Genomic DNA, 27,340 nt, shown 5'->3' with positions numbered 1-27,340 from the left:
ACACGCAGTTCTCAAGGATACAATCTTTTTAACTTTGGTTAGATCCGCTCTATTCCCCTAATGTACGCATAGACTTAATACTTCCTTACCATGATCATGGTATATGCAGCAATGTCCCGCTTTAAACCAACATTTTTACAATATGTCTTACATTAAACATTACTTTGAGCTTTTGGTTTAAAAGGGAATTAAACGTCGGGTAACAATTGATTATTGCGCCATTGTGTAGGTGAATTAAACCCCCAATTCTCACTTTTTAATCCAACGCTTTTTTATATTGGTCAGATATCCACAAGATACAATCATTGCAGAAATGATATTTTTAATATACATAATAAAAGAAGAAAGACACTCTGAACATATATTTCGTGTATGTCCACCAAAGATTATGTTTTTTTGCATCATTTTTGTAATATTTCTTTTTATAATATTTTGATATTTTACCTCAGTGATCATTGTTGTAGACGTATGTGATTGATAAGATATTCATTGTTTTCTTTTAGAAGTCTCTGTTATATTCTTTTCCAATTCTTCCAGCATGTGGTTTCTGTTCTATTTTATTGTTTGCATACGGTTTCTCTGTGTTTACATTGCGTTATATGAGATATCATTAAAATATATTTAGGCTATAAATTGTGATAAGATATTTTGTACAGCCTGTGTTTTATAAATCGGGACGACGACCAAAGAAACAACCTCATTGGGATAAACCATCAGTTTGTAGAGACAAGTATAATGAGTATTGAACTCTCAAACCTTCAAATGTATAGTTAGATTGTAACTTTACATAAACAATTATGACTCATTAATATGGAAACTCATTCATTGTAAACAATACGTAATAAGTTAAATATTGTAATCTATGAAAAACGAATCTACCCAATGGAAATTTCCCTTGTGTCTGCCTTTGCAATTTCTTTCTACATGCTTTTATTCTTATTATTTTGATATATTTCGTATATTGTCATCAAATGATTAACAACAATATCAGTAGTTTTTCGAAGTAATAAACCTACTTTCTACCACAATAGCCAGTGTTATTCAACTCTCAGGGTATCAAATAAACGATGCAGCTGTTGATTAACAATTTGTTTATACCACACGTGGTATAAACTCTGTACGCATTCGCTAAAGCTCGTGTCTTTTGTAACTTTTAAAAAATAACTCACAAGTGTGGAATAAATTCTATATCCAACAGCCACTCGTTGTGTAACCTCTATTTATCATGCTTAACATTACAAGATAATATATCATTATATGTCTCAATAATCACCGATCCGGGAAAGCGTTTGTTTGTTTGATTAATTAACGTCCTATGATCAGCCAGGGTCATGCAAAGACGGTCTGCATTATATGCGGTTTGTAGCATGTATGTAGTGCGAGGTGAGTGTTTTAGACTACGGTATGTTCGTGTTGTGTCTTCGTGTATTGTGGAACTGTTGCCCACCAAGCAGCACAGCCCTCCCGGTCACCATATAATGACAACTTGCAAATCAGTCATCCCACTCCCTTACCCTAACGCTAAGCAGGAGCAGAAACTACCAATTTTATAGACTTTGAGTGTGTCTCGGCCAGGGGACAGAACCAAGAGCCTTCCTCACAGCCGGGAGCGCTCAACAAAAAAAGTATTTTGTTCTTGTGTCTTGACAAAGGAGCAGATCGCCTCGAAAAGTCGACAATCTTTTGTCCACACTGTTAAAATTATTTTTTTTGCCCTATAAGTAATTGTATCTTACAGACCTATGTCTATAAAGATCCAGTGTTATAGAGTTACCCATGCAAGCTTCAAAACATTATGTATATTGATGTCTTTTTAAAAGACATTGAGGTTGACAATAGCAAGAAGTACCGTCGCATGTTCTCATGTCACAGTTATATATGGTAAGATGTAAAGCTATTCAATTGTTCTGACCAGTCTAACGGGTTTATATAATTCCCATTAATGGCATTATCTACTGACTTAAGTTCAAATCCATTGATAATTAGTTCTATGCATCTATACACTTGCGCAATACCACAACAATGAAAATGAATGAAAATTTCCAGTTTAAAGTTTGATGACTAAGAATTGTTAATACAAAAACAAAGTAAAATATAATCAGAATAACTTAATACAAACGTACAAAAATATACAGTAATTGTTAACTAAAAGCGCCCAATATATTTATGGGACGCATTAATATATCGTTTTGGTCCTAAACTATATTTTCACTGCGATTTAATGTCACGATTTACATGTATAATGTTCTACTGTACTTGTTATTTGTTTTGCGCCAATTTCATTTTGCGAATTTTAATTGAACGCGGAATACGCGGAAATAATTTGCACGCGAAAATAAATTGGTTTTAATTAATTTTAATTAAGAATGAATTTAAAATTCAAAAATTCAATATAATCTCGTATACATAACAAAAGATGAAAAGCTTATCGATGTAAGTCTACAAGTCTATTGATATCATATAACTGTATTACAACTAAGACCTATGGTAATTAATATTTGCATTTGTTGTTGTGTGTGTTGATCAATGGTAATCATTATCATTATATGCGAAATCTGATTTAAGAAAATAAATAAACCGATACATGGTATCACTATGTTAATTATCCACTGCCTAATTAATACACATTACACATTGTATTTCAAATATAGCATGTGTCACTAACGTTTGCCAAAACGTAAAACCCGGAAGTAATATGTTCACATAATTACTGAAAACTATGAAACAAGGTTGATAGGAAGACGGGGATCGCCAAGGTAAATATGACCCATACATCATTAAATATTGTATAACATATATTCAAATGTCCATACTTAGCCACGATTATAAGAAACTAAATAAAGACTATATTTATATGCGTGAATTTAATAACAATCTCATTATCAATAGAGTCTAACTTGCTTTGTTCGTCGCAATAGTCGAATGCTTAAGATGTATGAAACACTACATGCCGAGCCACAAGTCTATAATAACTAACTAGCATGTCGTTTTATTTTCCCCAAGCTAAACTTATTTCTTTAACATAACGTGTCTCAAATGTAACATTATGTTAAACATCTTCAGTAACACCCAGTAAAGTATACATTTGCAAGTACACATGTGCGCTCTACCTATGTTCAGATTCCAATTTAATTGCTCATTAACCAGTTTACGCACGGAAGTTGATTCTATGATAACAGTAACGTTATAGTATTTTATTTGTTTCAGTTCATATTAAAATAAAACCAAATTTCATCGGTTAATTGATCGAAATTGCTTTACTGCATTTGTGTTTTTATATTATTACAGTTAGTTCACAAGGATACCATCTTTTTAACTTTCGTTAAATCCGCTTCATTCCCCGAATGTACGCATGGACTTAATACTTCCCTACCATGATCATGGTATATGCAGCAATGTCCCCCTTTAAACCAACATTTTTACAATATGTCTTACATAAAACATTACTTTGAGTTTTTGGTTTAAAAAGGAATTAAACGTCGAGTAACAATTGCTTATTCCGCAATTGTGTTGGTAAATTGAACCCCCTATTCACACTTTTTAATCCAACCCTTTTTTATATTGGTCAGATATCCCCAAGATACAATCATTGCAGAATTGACATTTTTAATATACATAATAAAAGAAGAAAGACACTCTGAACATATATTTCGTGTATGTCCCCCAAAGATTATGGTTTTTTTCTATCATTTTTGTAATGGTTTCTTTTTAAAATATTTTGATATTTTACCTCAGTGATCATTGTACATGTTGTAGACGTATGTGATGGATTAGATATTCATTGTTTTCTTTTAGACGTCTCTGTTCTATTCTTTTCCAATTCTTCCAGCATGTGGTTTCTGTTCTATTTTATTGTTTGCCTACGGTTCCTCTGTGTTAACATTGCGTTATATGTGACATCATTAGAATATATTTAGGCTTTAAATTGTGATAAGATATTTTGTACAGCCTGGGTTTTATAATTCGGGATGACGACCAAAGGAACAACCTCATTGGGATAAACCATCAGTTTGTAGAGACAAGTATAATGAGTATTGAACTCTCAAACCTTCAAATGCATAGTTAGATTATTACTTTACATAAACAATCATGACTCATTAATATGGAAACTCATTCATTGTAAACAATACGTAATAAGTTAAATATTGTAATCTATGAAAAACGAATCTACGCAATGGAAATTTCCCTTGTGTCTGCCTTTGCAATTTCTTTTACATGCTTTTATTCTGATTATTTTGATATATTTCGTATATTGTCATGAAATGATTAACAACAATATCGGTAGATTTTCAAAGTAATAAACGTACTTTATCATGCTAAACATTACAAGATGTTAGATCATTATATGTCTCAATAATCACCGATTCGGGAAAACGTTTGTTTGTTTGATTAATTCACGTCCCATGATCAGCCAGGGTCATGAAAAGACGGTCTGCAATATATGCGGTTTGTAGCATTATGTAGTGTGAGGTGAGTGTTTTGTTAGACTTCGGTATGTTCGTGTTGTTTCCTCTTGTATTGTGGAACTGTTGCCCACCAAGCAGCACACCCCTCCCGGTCACCATATAATGACAACGGGTAAATCGGTCATCCCGCTCCCTTACCCTAGCGCTAAGCAGGAGCAGAAACTACCACTTTTATAGATTTTGAATGTGTCTCGGCCAGGGGACAGAACCAAGTGCCTTCCTAACAGCCGGGAGCGTTTAACAAAAAAAGTCTTTTGTTCTTCTTGGGTCTTAACAAAGAAGCAGATCGCCTCGAAAAGTAGACAATCTTTTGTCCACACTGTTAAAATTACGTCTTTGCCCTATAAGTAATTCGTATCTTACAGACCTATGTCTATAAAGATCCAGTGTTATAGAGTTACCCATGCAAGCTTCAAAACTTTATATATATTTATGTCTTTTTAAAAGACATTGAGGTTGACAATAGCAAGAAGTACCGTCGTATGTTCTCATGTCACAGTTATATATGGTAAGACATAAAGCTATTCAATTGTTCTGACCAGTCTAACGGGTTTACATAATTCCTCATCAATGGCATTATCTACTGATTTAAGTTCAAATCTATTGATAATTATTTCTATACATCTATACACTTGCGCAATACCACAACAATGAAAATGAATGAAAATTTCCAGTCTGAAGTTTGATGACTAAGAATTGTTAATACAAAAACAGAAGAAAATATAATCAGAATTACTTAATAAAAACGTACAAAAACATACAGTAATCGTTAACTAAAAGCGCCCAATATATTTATGGACGCATTAATATCTCGTTTTGATTCTAAACAATATTTTTACTGCGATTTAATGTCACGATTCTTCTGTACTTGTAATTCGTTTTGCGCCAATTCATTTTGCGAATTCTAATCGAACGCGGAATACGCGAAAATAATTTACACGCAAACTTAAATTGGTTTTAATTAAGTATAAATTAAAAATTAAAAAAAAAAATAATCTCGTACACATACCAAGAAATGAAAAGCTTATCGATGTATGTCTACGAGTCTAAGGATACCATATTATTACAACTCAGACCTATGGTAATTTATATTTGCATTTGTTGTTGTGTGTTGATCAATAGTTACCATTATCATTATAGGCGTAATCTGAATTAAAAAATAAGCTAACCGAAACATAATATCGCTATCTAAATTACCAACTGCCTAATTAAAGGGACTAAATCGCTAAAAAATCATGTAATAAAAGATAAAAAGAATTATAGGACTAAAATTAATTGTAAAAGTTGTGTATTTTGTGTTAATAACAATATTTAAAAGTTTGTATAGCAATTTTGTTCAAAATGGAGAAAAACTGAAAATAAATAGGACCGACCTAGTCACTATTTCATATTATTATCTTTCGGCGAGTGTAAACAACCCCTATGTGCATGCGCGACGCGTGAACATTCCAAACATCCGATCGAAGGAAATCTCATCTGTCTAATGGACATATCTACTATCGACTGAAAACACAAATTTATCGACTACAGGTTCCTGATTACTGTGTTAATAAACGTTGAAACGTATGCAAAAGTTTTGTGAAGAGTTTCTAAGTTTAAATAATCCTATACTGTACAGGTTTTTGTAGCCATAAAGAAGGGTTTTCATTATATTATATGGTTTTATACTTGCTTCTAACATTATTTTATTTTCATTTGTCATGATATTATGTACTATTCCGCTAAACCTGCCAATATTATTAGGCTTTTAAAAAATAGCCTAATATATAGACTTTATAATAAGGAAAAAATGGCGAAACACTAATAATATAGGCATGTTTAGCGGACTAAGTAAGTACGTGTATTTCTTTTATCATTATATCAATATTTGACATTCCGTATACATTGTATATCCTTAGTTATAATGTCTATCCGTCAAATGGGCATTCCCTATATATCTCTAGTTATAGTCTTTATCCGTCTAATGGACTTTCCTTATATAGCCCTAGCTATAATATATATCCGTCTAATGGAAATTCCCTATATATCCTTAGTTATAGTGTCTATCCGTCTAATGGACATTCCCTATATATACCTAGTTATAGTCTCTATCCGTCTAATGGACATTCCCCTATACATTGTATGTCACTAGTTTTCTCCCCGTTTCCCAGGACGAGGGCAAACATTTCTTGTTGCCCCCCCTCCATTTTCGCCGACTGAAATGTTCTAAAATTGCACATTTGAAAGAAAAAAGGGTCCTCCTGCACATTTTCGTGAACTAGACTTAAAATGTCAATCAGGGGATTCTACGTACTATTTTAAAAAATGTCTCTTAAAAGATTCATCTGTTTATATGACTTAGCAAAACAATTAATTCATTATTATTTTGTGTTAAACAACAATGTACCGATGGTGTGAAGCCAGTATGTTCAGATCGAGTTGCATAGATATGACGGCATTCACAATTACCAATTCTTAATGCAGGTAACTTTAAATAAAAAAAAAGTATTATGTTAAGAACGCTTTAAAATCATTAAAATATATCGTAAAACTCATCACAGCCATTCTAAATCTAATATTTTTACCCGGGGGAGACCCTCTGACCTCCTCAAACACCCAAATCTCGCGCCTTCAGGCGCTCCCACATTCATCAAAATGCATCGTAAAATTCTAAATCGTAATGTATTTCCCGGGGGAGACCCCCGGACCCCTCAAACACCAAATTCTCGCGTCTTCGGCGCTCGCAAATTCATCAAAATGCATCGTTAAACTCATCTTAGCCATTCTAAATCGTAATATTTTTTCTCGTAGGAGATTGTCGCCCCCCAAACACCAAAATATCGCACCTTTGGCGCTAGCATGGCAATTTGCGTATTCATTAGTTTCCGTTTATCGACGCCACTGTCTATAAATGTGTACAAGGATTCTACTCAACGATATATGAAAAAAGTTTATAAAGTATATATGGTTGTGTGTTGAATTAAAAAATCAATCTCCTCCTGTGGGTGCGGGGCGAGGAGGGGGGGGGTCCAAATACTGAGGACCTTTGCCCCCCCCCCCCCCCCCAATTAAGTTTCTTTCTACGCCACTGAGATACGCTGTAAATGTATCGGCTATTACGCTTAATCACGCCAATGTAACCGATAAAATATAAATTGCCTCTTAGTGGTATTATTACATCTATATCCATTAGCCGGGTGAGATTTTCAGCGACCTCAATTCTGAACTCAAAGATGCACTCGGTTCTTTCCGTTGTAAACATTCAATGCCGACAGATACAATTTCTTGTTGTGTTTGGCGATATTTTAACATTGATAAACATTGCCAATAGTTCAAATTAAATGTTGTAATTTTGAAAACTTTCTAATTCCAGGTATAAGAACGTTTGTAGGAAGTCAAAAACCCTAAGAAATCTATGTAAATCTAATGATTTAGTAACTTTAAAACATGTTACACATCGTATTTCAAATATAGCCTATGTCACTAACGTTTGCCAAAACGTAAAACCCGGAAGTAATATGTGCATATAATTATTGAAAAAAATGAAACAAGATTGATAGGAAGACGGGGATCGCCAAGGTAAATATAACCCATAAATCATTAAATTTTATATAACATATATTATTCAAATGTCCATACTTAGCCACAATTATAAGAAACTAGATAAAGACTATATTTATATGCGTGAATTTAATAACAATCTCATTACCAATGGAGTCTAACTTGCTTTGTTCGTCGCAATAGTCGAATGCTTAAGATGTATGGAATACTACATGCCGAGCAACAAGTCTATAATAACTAACTAGCAGGTCGTTTTATTTTCCCGAAGCTAAACATATTTCTTAAACATAACGTGTCTAAAAATGTAAATTATGTTAAACATTTTCATTGTGTGCGTTATACATTGTACCTATGTTCAGATTCCAATTAAATTGCTCAATAATCAGTATACAGATGGAAGTTGATTATATTATTATAGTAACGTTATATTATTTGTTATATTAAATTTCATCGAGTTATTGCTAGAAATTGCTTGACTCCATTTTTTTACATTACACGCAGTTCTCAAGGATACAATCTTTTTAACTTTGGTTAGATCCGCTCTATTCCCCTAATGTACGCATAGACTTAATACTTCCTTACCATGATCATGGTATATGCAGCAATGTCCCCCTTTAAACCAACATTTTTTTATAATATGTCTTACATTAAACATTACTTTGAGCTTTTGGTTTGAAAGGGAATGAAACGTCGGGTAACAATTAATTATTCCGCCATTGTGTAGGTGAATTGAACCCCCAATTCTCACTTTTTAATCCAACGCTTTTTTATATTGGTCAGATATCCACAAGATAAAATCATTGCAGAAGTGACATTATAAAAGAAGAAAGACTCTCTGAACATATACATTTGTATTTCGTGTATGTCCCCCAAAGATTATGTTTTTTTCTATCACTTTTGTAATGGTTTGTTTTATAATATTTTGATATTTTACCTCAGTGATCATTATTGTAGACGTATGTGATGGATTAGATATTCATTGTTTTCTTTAGACGTCTCTGTTTTATTCTTTTCCAATTCTTCAAGAATGTGGTTTATGTTCTATTTTATTGTTTGATTACGGTTCCTCGACAGTCGACAATCTTTTGTCCACACTGTTAAAATTACTTCTTTGCCCTATAAGTGATTCGTATCTTATAGACCTTAAAGATCCAGTGTTATAGAGTTACCTATGCAAGCTTCAAAACATTATACATATTTATGTCTTTTTAAAAAAAAACCATTGAGGTTGACAATAGCAAGAAGTACCGTCGCATGTTCTCATTTTACAGTTATATATGGTACGATATAAGGCTACTCAATTGTTCTGACCAGTCTAACGGGTTTACATAATTCCTCATCAATGGCATTATCTACTGTTCAAATCTATTGATAATTATTTCTATGCATCTATACACTGGCGCAATACCACAACAATTAATATGAATGAAAATTTCCAGTCTAAAGTTTGATGACTAAGTAATATTTACACCCATATTCAATGCAACAAACAAAAGAAAATATTGTCATGAAGACATTATACAAACTAACAAAACAATAATCACATTAAAAAGGGGGATAGAGGGGGAGGGGGTGGGGTGGGTGTTAACAAATAGCGCCACCAAGACATGTAAGATAATTTTTGTGTCGAACTAGACTAGTCTTTCCAGCGGAAATTGGTAATGATATGATATTGATTACTTATTTATGAGGCGAGTATTTTTTTCTTTTTCATTCTTAACTATATTTTCACGCCGATTTAATTACGATAACGCTCTAATGCATATGTAATTATTTTTTGTTTGGGCGCAAGGTTGAAGTGTAAATTAAAATTAGGACCTGAAATCATCCACCGGGAAGCAAACAATGGGTAAGTATTATATTCAACGTTGATTGTTATCGCCAATCGTCTATCTAAGTACATGCATAGTTGTTTTATATTTTGTATATGTTTCTTTATTAAAATGATAATTTTTCTACTGTCAATAAGTAATTAAAAGGATACCATGACATACTTAACAAGGCATTAACAATACTAGCATGGTTTATTTTTTAAGACATGGCAGTTATGACAGGTATCTCTCTCATACCTATACGTGTAGCACTGTGTATCATGTTTTCTCTCATACATACATACATACATACTGGTTGGTATGGGGCAATACACCCACGTCACCTGAAGCTGTATTGCGTGGCTACCTATGCAATAAAGACTCAGGACGTCACAGTGTTAACAAAATTACTCTTTTATTTTTTTCGGTACAATATTAACTTTTTTTCAGAAACTAAACTGTATTTACTTTAAAAGATACAAACAACGGGATTGGCATTGAAAATATCACGCAATTTTCATGTATGGAGAATTGACTTGCGGTCACGATTTTTCTTCGAATTTATGTCAAAAAGGTGGAAATCATAGAAGAAAAATTGCAATAAAACGTTAAGGTATGACAAAAAATACCTTTATCATACGTGGATATGAAGAATAGGGATATTATACCCTCGGGGTCACAAACTGTTGCAAATTCTTCGGCAAGCCTCTGGGTTTACAACATTTTTTTTACCCTCGGGTAGAATATCCCTATCCTTCATATCCACGTATGAGTCTTATAATACATTCGTGTCAGCTGTGGCTACCAATGCTACACAACCACGTGACGTCACTGCGTCAACAACATTGTTACTTTCTCAGTAACATTTTAACATGGTTTTTAGAAACAAGGCCGCTTTCAGTATAAAAGATGCAAACAACAGAATATTTGTTATAAGTATCACACTATTTTCAATTTTCCTGTACGGATAATGGACTTGCAGTCACGGTATTTTTCGAACGTATTTCAACATGGCGGGGCATTGGTAAATGGCATAAAACGTTGGGGTACGAGAGAAGATACTCCTAGAATATCCCATGTATCCTTCATATGATAGACCCATATAGGTCATGGGCTAGAACCAAAAAATCCAATATATGTAGTGATTTCTACGCAGGAAATGAAAAAATCGGATTTTAAGCTCAAAAATTGTGATTTTTCAGCAAATTTTTCATATTTTGCTTGACGCAGCAAAAATGTTTCCCAACAGCAAAATATTATTTCTAATAAGTTTTTTGACCACTTGTCAATCAGTTTAAGCAACAAAAACAACAAAAACCAATGTTAACATCCTATAAGTTCCGGTTATGACGTCATCAAGATGGCCACCATCTCGAATTTCACTGAAAAAATGAAAAATAGGCATAACATTGACATTTTTCAACTGAAGTAGACAAATGAGGTATCAAAATGACCACAATAGAACAACAAATACATGTCAGGACCTAATAATCCAAAATATGTAGTGATTTGAACACAGGAAATGAAAAAAATAATATTTGAAGCTCATAAATGGTATTTTTTCAGCATTTTTTCATATTTGGCTTGACGCAGCAAAATTGTTTCCCAACAACAAATTATTATTCACAATCAGTTATTTGACCTTTTATCAATCGGTTAGAACAACAACACAATTATATAGAAATGCAAAAGAGAATTTTCATACCATCATTTGGTTTACAAAACATCACCGTAAGCGGCATATGATTGTTATTTTTTCCAAACCGCTAGCACTACAGTTTCCTGGTGTCTTGGAATTTCCTGAATATAACATTGGCTATTGACGATTGATATCTTAACAAATTTGAATTTTAAGTTGGCTGAATATCTAAGTGGGACTTCAAAATAATCCATTTTCATGTTCAAAATTTTGTAGACTAGTAGCCTCTCAAACTGAATTATTACAGCAAAACGCTAACTAATAGCTTTAGGGTATCAAATTAAAGTTCCGTAAATACCATGACACTTTCCGAAACATGTTGTGTCTTTTAGAATGAGCACATCCATTGTTTAATTCCTGTGTATAACGCAAGGAAATGTAAGATGGTAACTCGATGTGTCACATAATTCTTTCACTAGTTCTTAATGCTTATTATTTTCGTAGTGCGTGCTTTCTCGCAAGAGTGTCGTCTTCGACCTCGGTGACATGATGTGACATTACATTACCGGGTTACCATCGTGGTTCTAACTTGTCAACTGTCCATGGTCAGAGTTAACATCAGAAACATCGGATTCAGGAATGTGGGAGCTCTTCCTGTTTCCAACCTAGTTTCACCTAGATTCACATATCGTATAGATGTTCCAGACTTCCCCGGCATGATGGAAAAGACACCAGATCAACATTCTGCGGAGGGTTGAGTTGGTTCTCCTTAATTCGTATGAAGCACAATTCCTCATTCTTGTGAACCTCAGTGACCATAGATGGCACAGGTGGATTCTTTGAGGTCATGAATTAGGTCTGCAGTGACGTTTCACTCTTTACCAAGTCTGGAAAGCACTTTAGAGAACTTTTTACGGGAGAGTCTTCAATGGTCTCTTTGCGCATACACCAGATGTGACACAACCAGCACATTCAAGGGAGTAGGAAAAGTCAGACCAATGAAAATTATTTAACATTTATGCCCTCGTTAATGACCTCGATGATATCACCTGTGCCATTTATGGTTGCACGAGGGTCCACAAGATTGATGAATAGTACTTCATACGAATTATGGAGCTATGTGCTAAGGAGAACCAATTCCACCATAGGAAGATTGTGCATCTGGTGTAATTTCCATTATGTCGGAGAAGTCTGAAACAGCATATACGTACGATATGTTAGAATCTGAAAGAGATCCCACATCCCTGAACCTGTTGTTCCTGATATGAACTCTGGCCATGGATGGGTCATAAAAGACGCTCTGGCTTTCGAGGAATTGGATACTGATATCTCGAGTACTCTGATTCGGACTGCGTGTACCAGCTACCAGTTATGCCGAGTCTCTTCATTGGATAGTGCAGTGAGGCGTGAAAGCACGCACAATGATAACGGTTATCAGTTAAAGACATATTAGTGACATTGTAGTAACCATCTGACATTTTGCTTAAGCTAAGCATAGGAAATAAACAATGAATCTACTCATTCTCAAAGACACAAACGCTTTGGGAACTGTTAATGATATTAACCGAAACACAGGCTTAGCTTAGGTTACATTTGTTACGCTATCAGTAGGTGTTGTGCTGTAATAATTAATTTTGAGACGCTGCTAATCTACAAGTATAAAAATAATTCTTTTTTTTTTGCATTTCTATATATTTTTGTTTTTGTTTTTGTTTTTACTGATTGAAAGGAGTTTAAATAACTGATTACGAGTAATAATTTGTTGTTGGGACACATTTTTGCTGCGTTAAGCCAAGCATGAAAAATTTGCCGAAAAATCACCATTTTTGAGCTTAAAAGCTTATTTTTTCATGTCTTCCGTACAAATCACTACAAATATTGGATTATTTGGTCCTGATATGTATTTGTCGTTCTATTGTGGTCATTTTGATACCTCATTTGTCTACTTCGGTTGCAAAATGTTAATGTTATGACTATTTTTCAATTTTTAGTGAAATTCGAGATGGCGGCCATCTTGATGACGTCATAACCGGAAGTTTATCCCAACTTATGCAATGTTAACATTTTGATTTGTGATCAGTGGGTCATAAGGGTTCAGAAAAATATTGGTTCGGAGGTTTGGGGGAGGGGGTGCATGTGGGACCCTCCTAGTCCATGGCCTAATATAACCGCAGTTGGAAAGACATGTTTACAACGTATCAAATAAAAAATTATGTTGCTTGACAAAACAATATATTGCGTTTCTGTCAATAGACAATTTAACAAGTATATACACTTTAACCCAACATATTGTTGTGGCGACCTAATAACTCGTTTCCATGGAAAACGATAATACCACAGCGATTTAATTTACAGGTGAAATACTCTATCGGAACTGTATTTATCCGCAAAATACGCAAAAACGCAAAAACAAACCGGTTACTGTAGTTACACATTTACTGTAAATTGGTGAGAAAAGTAAGCTGTGTCTATATAGTATGGGTTACAATAGTATCCCCTTCTTACTCTGAACAGATGATTATGTAAATGCATCCCGTGATAGATGCAATGAAGTGCACCACAACGACACGGTTGATATAGCACTAGAAGACTATGATGAAGCCACCGTGTCACCAACCCTGTGTAAGATGACTTCCAACATGCCTAAACAGGTAGGTGTTTGATCAATCATATAATGTTCAGTCTTGCGTCGTTTCGTCGGGAGAATAGCTTTCTTATTTGAAATATGATTTGAAAAACTGTTTCCATTTTTAACATAAAGAGCGACATTAAAAGTGCTTCATTATTGTATAGCTTATCCTAAGGGCAGGTAACTGTTTAAATGAAAATATTCCGAACGTCCCCGCTTACTTCACCACAATCAAGAGTTTTTATATGGCAATGTATTGATTAATTGAAACATTTTCCTGTAATGATAAAAAGTGTTATATACAGGTCATAAAACGAAAAATCAATTGTTATAAATAATTTCTTTGTTTTCATGCTCAATATGACTTTCTAATTGGTCAGGTATTTCGGTCACCTGCAACGAAGTTTTGCGTTCTAATCACGTTTTGACCGTCGTCCGTCGTGGGTCTTGCGTCGTCCGTCGTCTGTCATGCGTTGTATGTACGTGAACAATTTACACTTCCGACTTCTTCTCCAAAACTTTTGAAGCAAATTCAATGAAACTTTGCACAACTCTTCTTAGATATACGGCCAATCAAAATTGAGAATTGTGTGGTCCCCATCCCCAGGGGGCTGTGGAAGGGGCCAAATGGGGTAAAATTGACTAAAATGTCCAAAAAAATCTTCTTCTCCACTCTCAGATGTGGTAAAATGAATAACTCTTCATAAATTGAAAGGTCCTAAGTTCCTGTACAAAACTTGAGAACATCATGACCCTGGGGTCTCAGATTTCCCCCTGAGAGGGGGTTAAATTTACTGTAGTTTATATAAAAAAAACATTTATGAGCATTATTTCCTCAATTTTCTAGGAAATTAGTCAAACTGGGTTAGAATTATTAGCCTGAGATAGCATTTTAACATCATATCCATATTGGTCCTGGCCGATCGCCAGGGGCCAGAGGGGCGGGACATAAGTGGGTCAAAATGAATAAAATTATGTCTTTGTTTCATTCTGTATCCAAACGTAGGTGATCGTCTTTTTCATACAACAATGGACGCCCGTTTTATTTGTCTTACATGCATTTATCATACAAAAATGATACATGCTTATTCATTTCATTGCAAGCAGGTTAAATAGGAATACTATTTAAGTGAAATAGTGGCTTAATTTTGATGATAAAATAAAGCGATAGACATGTTGTTTAATCAAGCCTTAAAACACAGTTAGCGTAAATCCTTTTGTAGTTCTTTAAGTTATACATGTATTTCATGGAATGTACAGGATGAACCTATAACTGGCTAAAAGTGACCTTAAGCCGGTTTATATTAAGATTTTGAACCGCTGCCCGATTAAATATGAGATCATTTTTTTGATAATCGATTGAAAACCAGTTAGGTAAATCCTGAGCACAGCTCCGTATACATGCATTAATATCTTATTTTTGTCCAAAAGAAACATAACGACCATTCTTAATATGTACTTTACCACACATAAGACGTCAAATTCATAATTTGTAGACTTACCGTATAATTGTTCTTCGAAAAGACCATCATATTTGTATGTGAAAAAATAATGTCTCGCTGTGAATTTGATATTTTATACGGTTCAGTTTTATTGCCTAGTAGGTAAGTAATATCAAACAAGATAAACAAAACGTATACAAACGTTTTGATAATGGTTTGCACAAATATGTCTTTGCTCCATTAGCAGGAATAGGCACCAATTGATGTAGCTCCATTATCTGTCTAAAAGTCTTTTGAGCTACATTATTGCAGCTATTGTTCACTGTTTATTAACAAGTTGTAACAAGTTATTGTTAATTAATCATTATCAATATTTATATGATATGGACATAAATGCTTGCAGCCTAAATCCATCATAGATCGTATTAAACTTCATTAAACATGTTTCAATAAAGTTTTGTTTCTTATTTCGGAAATTCTAAACATTTAGTAAATCATGCGTACTCGAAATATATCTGTATGTGTTTTCTAGCCGATCCGTCAGACAAATACAAAGGAGGAGTGTGACGACAGCATGATATCCATCCAAACTAAACCTCAAACAACCCCAATCCCACCGCCGCCACCACCCAAAAGGAAATGCAGCACCATCTTGACTGCCTCGATCCATGCTATACTCATTATAGCAGTGGTTGTGGCGATACCGTTGGGAGTTATTTACAGTTCCAAACAACAAGGTAATTTTAGAAATGTGTACTAAAGGCAGTATGACGGGTAGAGGCCTCTGCTGTAACCAAATATATTTGGCTCTATACAACTGGTAATCTTAATTTAAAAACATAGTTTATACACTAAAAGTGAAATAAATAAATAAATAAAAAAATAAAATATAGCAGCGATAAAGATTGTGTACCTAAACTTTATTTAAATCTTTTAAAAGAATGAATACTGAAATACATTGACATGAAGATCATTGTGATAACTCGACACAATACATATTGTAATCCTCATTTTCCCACAATATATCATAAAAAACTATAAAGGAGTAATATAATACGTTTGCTTTACAGAAACGTCGTGTACTGCAGGTAAGTACTTCACTAATTAACAATAACATTTTATGCTTTGAGGAAAAACGCAACACATTTTGAGGGTCATTGTAATTGGCCGATCGCCAGGTGTAATATAGCCACGCCTCGTGCTCACAAACGCACGTGTTTCTATTCAATGTCGGAGCAAACATCGTAGCACACACAATACAAAATACAAAGTCACGTGCGGTTTGATTGACAGCTGTCGATCCGTCAATACTAAAGTAATGTACCAATTGTTTCTAAACCGCAAACCAACATCGGCAATGCATCTTGCTATATATAATTATTTTATGAGTAAAGGGAGATAACCTTATACAATTTATACCGATAAATACATTTATGTTATATTTCGAAATTGTATGTAAATCGAGTTCACTTGAACCGATTTAGACATATGACTATGTACCTTGAAAGATAGAGTAAATCGAGTTATCCCTATACCGATTTAGGTGATAAACCAATCAGAACTGGTTTTTCGGTCACGTGACAGAACAAAGAAAAAAATTTGCTTGGGAAGATCGGTGCTCGGAATTCTGATCATAATATGAGTTCTTGTTAGAATATTAATTGTAAAAATTTTCATAGAAAAAGATTATTATCCGAAGTACATGACAAAGTATGATAGTTAGGAGAAAGAAACATGTGAAAATGGGTGGGATGGTGGGAAATCAGAATTCCGAGCACCGATCTTCCCAAGCAAAATTTTTTCTTTGTTTTGTCACGTGACCGAATAACCAGTTCTGATTGGTTTATCACCTAAATCGGTATAGGGATAACTCGATTTACTTTATCTTTCAAGGTACATAGCCATATGTCTAAATCGGTTCAAGTGAACTCGATTTACATACAATTTCGAAATATAACATAAATGTATTTATCGGTATAAATTGTATTTATGTTATACATCTACATCACTCTGACTAAAAGACACGACTGAAGCTAAGTTTTTGGGTATATCATATAAAATACAACAGAGAATGAAAATGTCCAGTTAATGTCATTTTTATTAAATGACGAGTAATAACATGGCAGACATGGTAACAACAATGTCAGCCATGCTGCATAAACATATATACAACATAAGTAAATCTTTTGATATAACCAAAAAGGTGGAGCATCAAAACATGCCACCGGACTGCAATGACTTCAGTTATTTCAGTCCCGCGATATATTTGCAATGTGTTCATATCCAACATGTGTATCAGTATGGACTAGGATGTGTGAAAGTGAATTTCTGCCGTTAATCTGTACATGCGGTCCCTCTTCCAAAATACGACGTTTTAAAAATCAGATGTTTTATTTTTCATAAGTTATGAAAAATGTTATCAAATCTGTAATCTAAAGTTAGAAAAACAGACTAAACATTTATAATATATAATATATAATAATATACGATTAAACACCAATTATTGTTCAAATAATGAATATCATTAATGCTCTGTAGGCGGCGGAGCATCTAGTGTATAGTTATTTTCAACAATATGTCAGGGGAGACAGCTCTTATATAAAATATGTAAAAGTGAGACTGCTCCGTTTCACATAGTCTACATTTGTAATATTAAATTACATTTACATATACAAAAGCTTGACGACTTTTAATAATTTCAGTAATGTGTATTTTATATAAGGTTGTTGGTTAATTTGAAATTATTTTATTAAACGTTAACTTTTAACCAATCATCAAATAGTTTTAAGGATTTAAATGAGTATGATACTATCCAGTATGAAAATTAGTTTTTAAGAAAGGAAAAATATTCAATAAATCATTTATCATTTACATATTTCGTTCTCGCGTATGAGGCCTCTTATTCAACACCCATTCTTACATTTAACTTCCTTTCTCATACATATTTACATGTGTTGCATAGTTTAGTTGATATGACATCATTTGAAAATGAGAGCGAAAATTTGTCTTTTTTTGTTTCGACTAATAAACAGTTTTTATCACGAGTTCGGTGAAATTATATTTGATATTGTCTGACCAGTTTCTTTCCGATATGACATGACACCTCGTCATCGGTTTACACGTCGACTGAAATAAAACTGTGTATAGAGTAATATTATTATCTATATTAGATATGAAAATTATTTTAAAGTTTGCTTTGTGCTTAGTTATATAGAAATGCATGGGGAATGGCTTGACTATATCTTCCCGAATATCTCGACGTCAGGGTATTGTGACGTCATAATCGCAATGTCAACTCGCCTTCGGCCTCGGGTAATATCACTTCCTCGAGTTGATATATCACCGTTTCCACCTGAAAACAGGTCGATATTTGTATGATATTAGCTCAATTAAAGTCAATATGTTAAATATCGCCCTCCACGTGACAATGTATTAGACAGTGAGAATGATGGAAAATTGGATCATATTTAATATACAAAACTAAATGTCCATTTATATACGCAATATGTATGACTATGGAAACCCTATTTCAATAATAGATCTCGCTAGTGGGCTTACACTGGAAGGAAATACCACAGTTGAGGAAGGCGAACGATACAGTATAAAGTGTTCCGGTAGACTGGCTACAGAGGGAGGAAGCCTCGACCTCTATGTAAAATCCAGGAACTCATATGATTTTGTCAGGTTTGATGCTATTCCAACAACAAAAACTGATGACGTGGATGATTTTTGTTACTCATCTGTGACGAAAACCTACTATCTTCTGGCCGAGTCGGACCTGAATGGAACAGAATTCCGGTGTGTGGCCACCAATGATAAACTGTCGTCTTATCAAAATACCAGTTCTACTGATTTACTGGTAGACTTTGCAGGTATAGTGTATCTTCTCATTAGTATATCCCCAATCAAATCTTTGTAATGATAAACATGTTTTGTAATAAAAAAAACCTAGAAACTTGGCACGTGACCGGAATTAGACGTCGTCTGCAACTTCAACCTAAAATGACAACCCAAAGTTTTACCCCCACTGAAAAGATCTGGCCTAGTTATTTTACTTTAAGATACTTTAAGTTCATCCGGGAAAAAAACCCTTTGCACTATGCCCTATATGAAATTTAGTATTGATCGCATGTATCAAAAGCATAACAAGTTAATTTTATGGTTTTTTTTGTGTTAATAAGAACATTTATTTACATGAATAAACATAGATTATTGTTCATATAATTAGGATTGTTCGTGCTGTGTAGGCGATGGAGCATTTTTAATTATTATGCTGATAAACATTTTGAAATCATAAACGTACTTGTAGGATTTAGGCCTGAAAAGAACGGGAGGCTGAAGTTGGTTCCGAGTTCCGAGTTCCGAGTTCCGTTTAAGCTAAACGGAACTCGGAACCAGTTCCGAGTTCCGTTTAAGTAAAACGGAACTCGGAACCAGTTTAAGGAAATTTTCTATCATTTTGGATAAAATCATTCTATATGCCTAACACATATGAGAAATGTTGCCAGTTGTCTTTTTTCATGGGTTACTAGTGATGGATCTACTTTAATTCAGTTTTTGATCAACTCCTATCTCCCAGTTCCGTTTAAGTAAAACGGAACTCGGAACCAGTTCCGAGTTCCGTTTAAGGAAATTTTCCATCTATTTAGATGAAATCATTCTATATGCCTAAGACATATGAGAAATGTTGCCTGTTGTCTTTTTTCATGGGTTACTAGTGATGAATCCACTTTAATTCAGTTTTCGATCAACTCCCATTTCCGAGTTCCGTTTAAGTAAAACGGAACTCGGAACCAGTTCCGAGTTCCGTTTAAGGAAATTTTCTATCATTTTAGATAAATGGATTTACCACTAGTAAGCCATGAAAAATGACAACAAGCAACATTATTCATATGTTTTAGGCATATTGAATGATTTTATCTAAAATGATAGAAAATTTCCTTAAACGAAACTCGGAACTGGTTCCGAGTTCCGTTTTACTTAAACGGAACTGGGAAATGGAAGTCGATCGAAAACTAAATTAAAGTGGATTGACCACTAGTAACCCATGAAAAATGACAACAGGCAACATTATTCATATATCTTAGGCATATTGAATGATTTTATCTAAAATGATAGAAAATTTCCTTAAACGGAACTCGGAACTGGGAGTTGATCGAAAACCAAATTAAAGTGGATTTACCAATACTAATCCAAAAGAAAAGTCAGCAGGCAACATTTCTAATATGTGCAAAGCACATTGACAACTTTTATCTAAAATGTTACATAATTTCCTTAAACGGAACTCGGAACTGGGAGTTGACCGAAAACTAAATTGAAGTGAATTTACCAATATTAATCTATGATTTAAGACAACAGGCAACATTTCTCATATGTCTTAGGCATATAGAATGATTTTATCTCAAATGATAGAAAATTTCCTTAAACGGAACTCGGAACTGGTTCCTAGTTCCGTTTTACTTAAACGGAACTCGGAACTGGGAGTTGATCGAAAACCAAATTAAAGTAGATTTTCCAATATTAATCCAATAGAAAAGTCAGCAAGCAACATTTCTAATATGTGCAAAGCACATTGACAACTTTTATCTAAAATGATAGATAATTTCCTTAAACGGAACTCGGAACTGGGAGTTGATCGAAAACCAAATTAAAGTAGATTTACCAATACCAATCCAATAGAAAAGTCAGCAGGCAACATTTCTAATATGTACAAAGCACATTGACAATTTTTATCTAAAATGATAGATAATTTCCTTAAACGGAACTCGGAACTGGTTCCGAGTTCCGTTTTACATAAACGGAAATAGATGTTCTTTGGAATTACAAAAAAAAAAAAAAAATGAAAAAAAATTACAAAACACAAGAGAGAACATTTGTAATATGTTCAAATTACATTTAATTTAATTTTATTTTAAAAAACAAAATTCTTAAACGGAACTCGGAACTGGTTCCGAGTTCCGTTTAGCTTAAACGGAACTCGGAACTCGGAACTCGGAACCAACTTCAGCCTCCCGAAAAGAACAAACAATTCCCATTCTCATTTTAGATTTCATAACATCTTTTCACTTGGAGACCGCCACATGGATTCCTGCCTACGCAGATCCAGAAAGTCTCGAATTCAAAACGTTTGCTATGACAGTCGAATATGAAGTAAGTTCAAAATTTTGCAGATTTTAATGTTATGTGGTACATTCATTTTGTTTGAGAATTCGGCAAAAAAGCATTTTTTTATATATATTTTGAATTTAATTATTATGTCTGTATCTTTTCAGACGGATTACGTATATAGCCATAGTGTTTTGAAGAATAACTACAGGAAAAGTAAAGTAATATCACTCAGGTAAGTACGGTTTTTATTATGTTAAAACATTTTTAGTTGTAGTTAATACCGATTAAGGTCTTGTATTCAATATCGTCTCGTCTCATCTGCTAAACAGATATGTCAGTATTCTCTCATACCTACAGGTGTTCTAATATATACTGACTGGTTTCATGCAATACACTCATGTCACCTGAAGCTGTATTGCCTTGATATATATGCAGTATAGCCTCGTGACGTCATGGCGTCAGCAAATTACTATTTTCTCGGTAAAATGTTAAACATATCTTCAGGCTGGTTTTACTATAAAATTGCATACAACGGAATATTCGTAAAACATATAACACTCTTTTTATGTACGGATAACTAACTTGCAGTCGCGGTGTTTTGAACTTATTTCAAAATGGCGGGATATCGTAGTTATTAAGTGCAATTAAACGTCGAGGTTTGAGAGAAAAAACTCTTTCATAGGTGGATATGGTGTATAGGTGGATATAATGTTTAACATGTTTATGACGAACATTTTTTGTTTATTACAGGTATGGCAGTGTCATAGCCAAACTTGCCATGCATATAAAGCCAGAGGTTACTATCGATGATGGCTCGGGCAATAAGATAACGACAAAACTGACCCCCGCTGACGTCGAGAAAGCAATGCGAGACACCTTACCTAAAGTGTCTGAGGATCTGACAGTCATCACGGGTACCAACAAAATCACTACTTATAATGGTAAGGCATCCCATCTCTCGACGATAACGGTCAACAACTCTGTAATATGCAAGTACAGGATTACTGTTTTTGTATACTATAGATTTATAAAGATGTTTGAGTAACATAAACGACTTTTTTTTTCTTTTTTTCATTTCTTGTAAGCAAATTTCGTTTATACAACATGTTAATGAAAATGATTAATTAATGAGTTTCGATTCGAAGCATACAAGAAACTATCATCATGTTTAACGACAAGAATTGTTTGGGTGAAGGTTAGTTTCGAATGGATTATTTACAAAGTTTTATACTGAATTAACGGTTGTGTGATTTTATGAGAATAATATATATATCTTCTTGTTTTGATTTTAGGTGTGAACAATGTATTTAGTAAGTATTTTTAAACATAAGATAGAGCCCTAATTTTAAGTTTGCTGATAAATGTGGTAGTTAATAAAGCTGCTACATGACGCAATGTAAAACCTCCGTTGTTACTACATTATAAAGAATTTTGTCATGATTAGAATCGGATGTGTTCGTGGTTCCCATGCAACATAAAATAACGTCATTCCGTTTGTAACATTACTATTTTGCTCGTTTCGAAGAATAACCACGATGATTTATTTACAATATCGCGGAAACCTTCGTAGATAGCATTCAATTTTTAATATTTACATTTTCAATACAGTCCCACTATGTAACCTTGCCAAGCGTAGTTGGCAGTCATATAGACGATGAACTTCAATCGTTTATTATGACGTCATTATTATTGTGACATCACAATTGTTGTTCCAGCGATCACGAAAAATGGCTGTTCAAATGGCTGTTCCATCCTTGACGATAACGAACGATTAATTTATTATAGATGCAAAATCCCTTGGTATGTCAACATATAGTTGTAACCAAACAGCGCGCTTCATGGAATTTGCCTTTGTCCAGTTGGCGTTCAATGGTTCAATAAATTAGGAAAACAAATGATTGATTTTACCCCAGGTTTGTTTGTCGATAACATTATAAATGTTACCAGCCGTTGACAATGTTAATAATGTTTTTTTTGTTTATTTTAAACATTACATTCTTCACGAATTATCAATTCGACATTTTACGTCTAATAACAATATTAAAGCAATACCTTGGATATAATTCAGATTACTGATTTTGTCTCCGTGCTTATTAAATGAAAAAAAGATAAAATGTACAATTCTATAAATGTATTACTTACATCCGTAATACTCACAAAGTCTAGTATAAGACGAAAATCAGATACCATGCATATATGACTGTCACATACTACAATTCAATGTGCTATTAAAGATTCATATGTGTCGTCGTTCCTGTACCCCTAAATCTAATTTCATATGTTTCAGCAATGTGTAAATTAGGACCGCCATGGTACAACCAGAACTTTCATTTGACTTTTTCTATATGATTGAAAGTTTATTGTTCGTAAAACATTTATTCTACAAGTATACGTTGGTCATATATATTTCGTGGATCGGTTTATCGAGTTTAAAATGCATCACAATATTATTTATTGTCTTTAGTAGTGTGATAATTGTTTAAGAAGTAATTTTAGTTGTATTAACAAAAGATATTTAGTCATCGAAAAAAAGCGATTAACGTGCTCCTTAGAACTCCGTTACAAGATACGCTCTTGTAAATATGTCTTGACGCTTAGAGTCAACTGTAATAAGATAATATATACATTTTTAAGACGTGCAGATACTGCATTCAAGACTTAAAAGTGTCTAATTTATGACCTTGTTATATTTTGCAGGTTGTGCTGCAAAGACGGATGTAGTGTTTCTCCTCGATGCATCTGGAAGCATTGGAGATGAAAACTTCATTCTTATGAAATATTTCGTTCAAAATTTTACTGCTGGTGTTTTGCTTGGACCAGAGTACATCCAAATAGGACTTGTCAAATATTCCACTGTTCCCAATAACGAATTCTGGCTAAATGAGTACCATGGAGTAACTGGTAATCACAGCATCGCTAAAGCAATCAACAATACAGAGTACACAGGTGCACTTACGTATATAGCCAGAGGGTTAGAGTTCGTTAGGTCGTATTCACTTAACGCTGTGAACGGAGCAAGAGAAAACGCCTCTAAAGTAATTATCTTAATGACTGATGGAAAAGCTACAGATGAACCTGCACAAATTGCCGGTATCCTGAAGAGAGAGGGAGTCCTTATTGCGTGTGTGGCTATAGGGGATGGCATTAGATATGACGAGTTACAAAGCATCGCGTACAACGACACGTACATATTCAACGCTTCCGACTTTCAGGTGCTAGCGGGAATCGCAGCAACGGTAAAACAGTCCTCATGTGAAATCAACAACAACTTATAGAAATGTTATTTGGAAATATCGTTCTTCCATGTGCTTCGGTATATAGCAAAACAAGTCGATTTTGGTAACTTCAAATTTTGTATACCTTATTTGTACCAAGGTAGGTAAGGAAATGTTGTTTCCAAATTTTAAAAGATATCCACACGTATTGTATAAAAACGTTATTGGGAGAAGTTATTCAAAGACGTTATTTCGGCGGAAAGACAGAAAAGAGAGCGAAATGTTTGACACTCAGATTTCATTTGATATTGTAGCTAATATACCTTTGTACATCACGTAACAGGACACTGGATTCTGACTGGCTACACACATGAGTACTATTTGCAATAGTGCATGGGAAAGCGGGTACTATCAAAGTGACCCGAAATTGAACATTAATCTATTGTGACGTCACAATTACATGACGTCATTATAACGTTGCCCTTCAACCAAGAAGTCAAGATGGCGGACAGGAAAAAAGCAAATATTGTTTTTCTGCAGGTCCGTGGCAAGGTGTCGCTTGAAGTGTTTCTGTTACTATGAAATGCCAATGGTGCATACACATGTAAGGGTGATATACTAAACCCATAATGGCCTGGTTGAGAGGGCACTATTGCCTCATAGTATAGTCGCGAAGCCAAACAGGCCATAATAGATCAATATTACTATTCAGACATCATCGATAAATACATAGAATATGTCATTATTTTCTATGTATTTTGTGTTTTTCTATGAACCAACAATTATTTAGAATTAACTTGAAAAGACTTTTTTTATGTTATGGAGATATACCACAAAAAGTTTTTTTGAGTGACTATTTCTATGAAATCATTTGCATTGATAAAATAATATTTAAGCCAATAACAATTGAGAATTGAATTATTGCCTATCAGCATAATATATAGTTCTAGAGAAAGTCATCACATTTATTTAAAGGGTATGCCATGTACATTGACATTACTACAGACTAGATATCATGTTTCGTTGTAAATACTTTGAAATGTAGGAGTGTCGTGTGCAGTTTTATTTGAAAGAACTTGATGTAGATTTATTTGGTCTTATTCAATGTAAAAGCAGATTAATGCAGATTAGCGAATCATTATTGTCTTCATCTCGGATTCATAATCGTAGCTATATTTAAATAAACTGAATCATGTTAACCTCGTTTTATCAATGTAATGATTTAATATGTTTGAAGTGATATCCTCATTCATAAACATGCGGTTTTGCGAGTATCATTTGGAATGCGATTTCGCTATAGTTTTAAAAAAATTTAAATTTTTTTAATTTTTAAAAATGTCAATCCTTTTATTTAGAAGCCATTTCTGCAAATATGAAACTAAATTAGAATTAAGTAGTCAAAGACGTGCTAGTTTAAACATGTTTTATTATAAATTGTTTATACCATATAACCTACAAATACATTTTACCATATATGCCTATTTATACCTTGTTTGGTTGTTGTCATATCGCATTGAATAAACTACACTACGCTACTTCGTTAGCAATCTATTTCTTTTTTTTTCTCTTAACGTAACCTATAGTAGGTACGTTATGTATATGTCTTTTGTAATGTACATAATAATCTCGCAAAAGGGTCGGTTGTGATTATGTTAATTAATCTGTTCATTAAAGCGATATCTTTTTTTCATTTTTAAAGTTTAGCCAAATAAGTAAAGAAGTATTATGCTTAGTCTACCCTACCGCAGACCAAAAAAAATGTAAAAGACCTTGTAGTGAGCAGCAAACTTCCTCCTGTTGCTCATGCTGCACAGTCAGGTTCATTCCAGACATGCAGCAACAAACGGTGCATCATGTGTCCATACACATCATCCACAGACACATTTGAATGTGGTATCAACAACAGAGCATACAACATCTGTCAGAACCTGACGTGCAAATCCACCAATGTCATTTACCTCCTCTCGTGTAGGAAATGCACAATGAAATACGTTGGGGAAACCGGTGGTCCACTCCACGTCAGAATCAACAATCACCGCTGGTCTATCAAACAGAACAAATCTGACTATCCGGTTGCCAGACATTTCAAATTACACAGCCCTAGTTGGAAAGACATGCAGGTGATTGCAATTGAGCACTTTTCCTACTGGACACAAACCAATTGTCGATCGAGAGAGAGATTCTGGATTACCTATCTACAGACCCGCTATCCCAAAGGCATTAACGAACGTTAAATATACTTATTGACATCAATTAATCACTCGCTTTTCAATTAGTTATCCCTACTTCCAGCATGCTCCTGTTCTGTTCTACGCGTTTTTGATCCTTTACATATGCTGCCCGGCAAAAGGCGACTAAATTTAGGACTTTGCTTTTTGCGCACACACACCGAGGAAATAGGCGACTAAATTTGCATCCAATACCGATGAGCACTATATATAAATTTCGCCACACATTTGACGTCACAAGTGGCACGCTTTCCAGTCATCG

The 27,340-nt window shown here is 34.0% G+C and overlaps 1 protein-coding gene across 2 annotated transcripts; it reads left to right on the top strand.

The window, feature by feature from the left end:
- The first annotated feature begins 2,534 nt into the window (after positions 1 to 2,534).
- On the top strand, positions 2,535 to 26,385 carry LOC138307384 (uncharacterized). 2 transcript variants are annotated; one of them, XM_069248095.1, is made up of 11 exons: positions 2,535 to 2,756; positions 9,799 to 9,855; positions 13,971 to 14,107; positions 16,060 to 16,264; positions 16,598 to 16,615; positions 19,067 to 19,399; positions 21,574 to 21,677; positions 21,800 to 21,867; positions 22,386 to 22,576; positions 22,928 to 22,945; positions 24,333 to 26,385. In XM_069248095.1, exons 2-11 carry the CDS (start codon positions 9,852 to 9,854, stop codon positions 24,908 to 24,910), a joined length of 1,656 nt encoding a protein of 551 aa, XP_069104196.1. In that variant the 5' UTR covers positions 2,535 to 2,756; positions 9,799 to 9,851; the 3' UTR covers positions 24,911 to 26,385. The 2 variants fall into 2 exon arrangements, with proteins under 2 accessions (XP_069104196.1, XP_069104195.1); XM_069248094.1 differs by lacking the exon at positions 2,535 to 2,756 and adding an exon at positions 7,528 to 8,024.
- The last annotated feature ends 955 nt before the right edge of the window (positions 26,386 to 27,340 follow it).

The sequence above is a fragment of the Argopecten irradians genome, chromosome 14 (genome assembly GCF_041381155.1).
Source record: "Argopecten irradians isolate NY chromosome 14, Ai_NY, whole genome shotgun sequence".
Taxonomy (NCBI): domain Eukaryota; kingdom Metazoa; phylum Mollusca; class Bivalvia; order Pectinida; family Pectinidae; genus Argopecten; species Argopecten irradians.
This window is presented reverse-complemented; position numbering and strand designations above follow the sequence as displayed.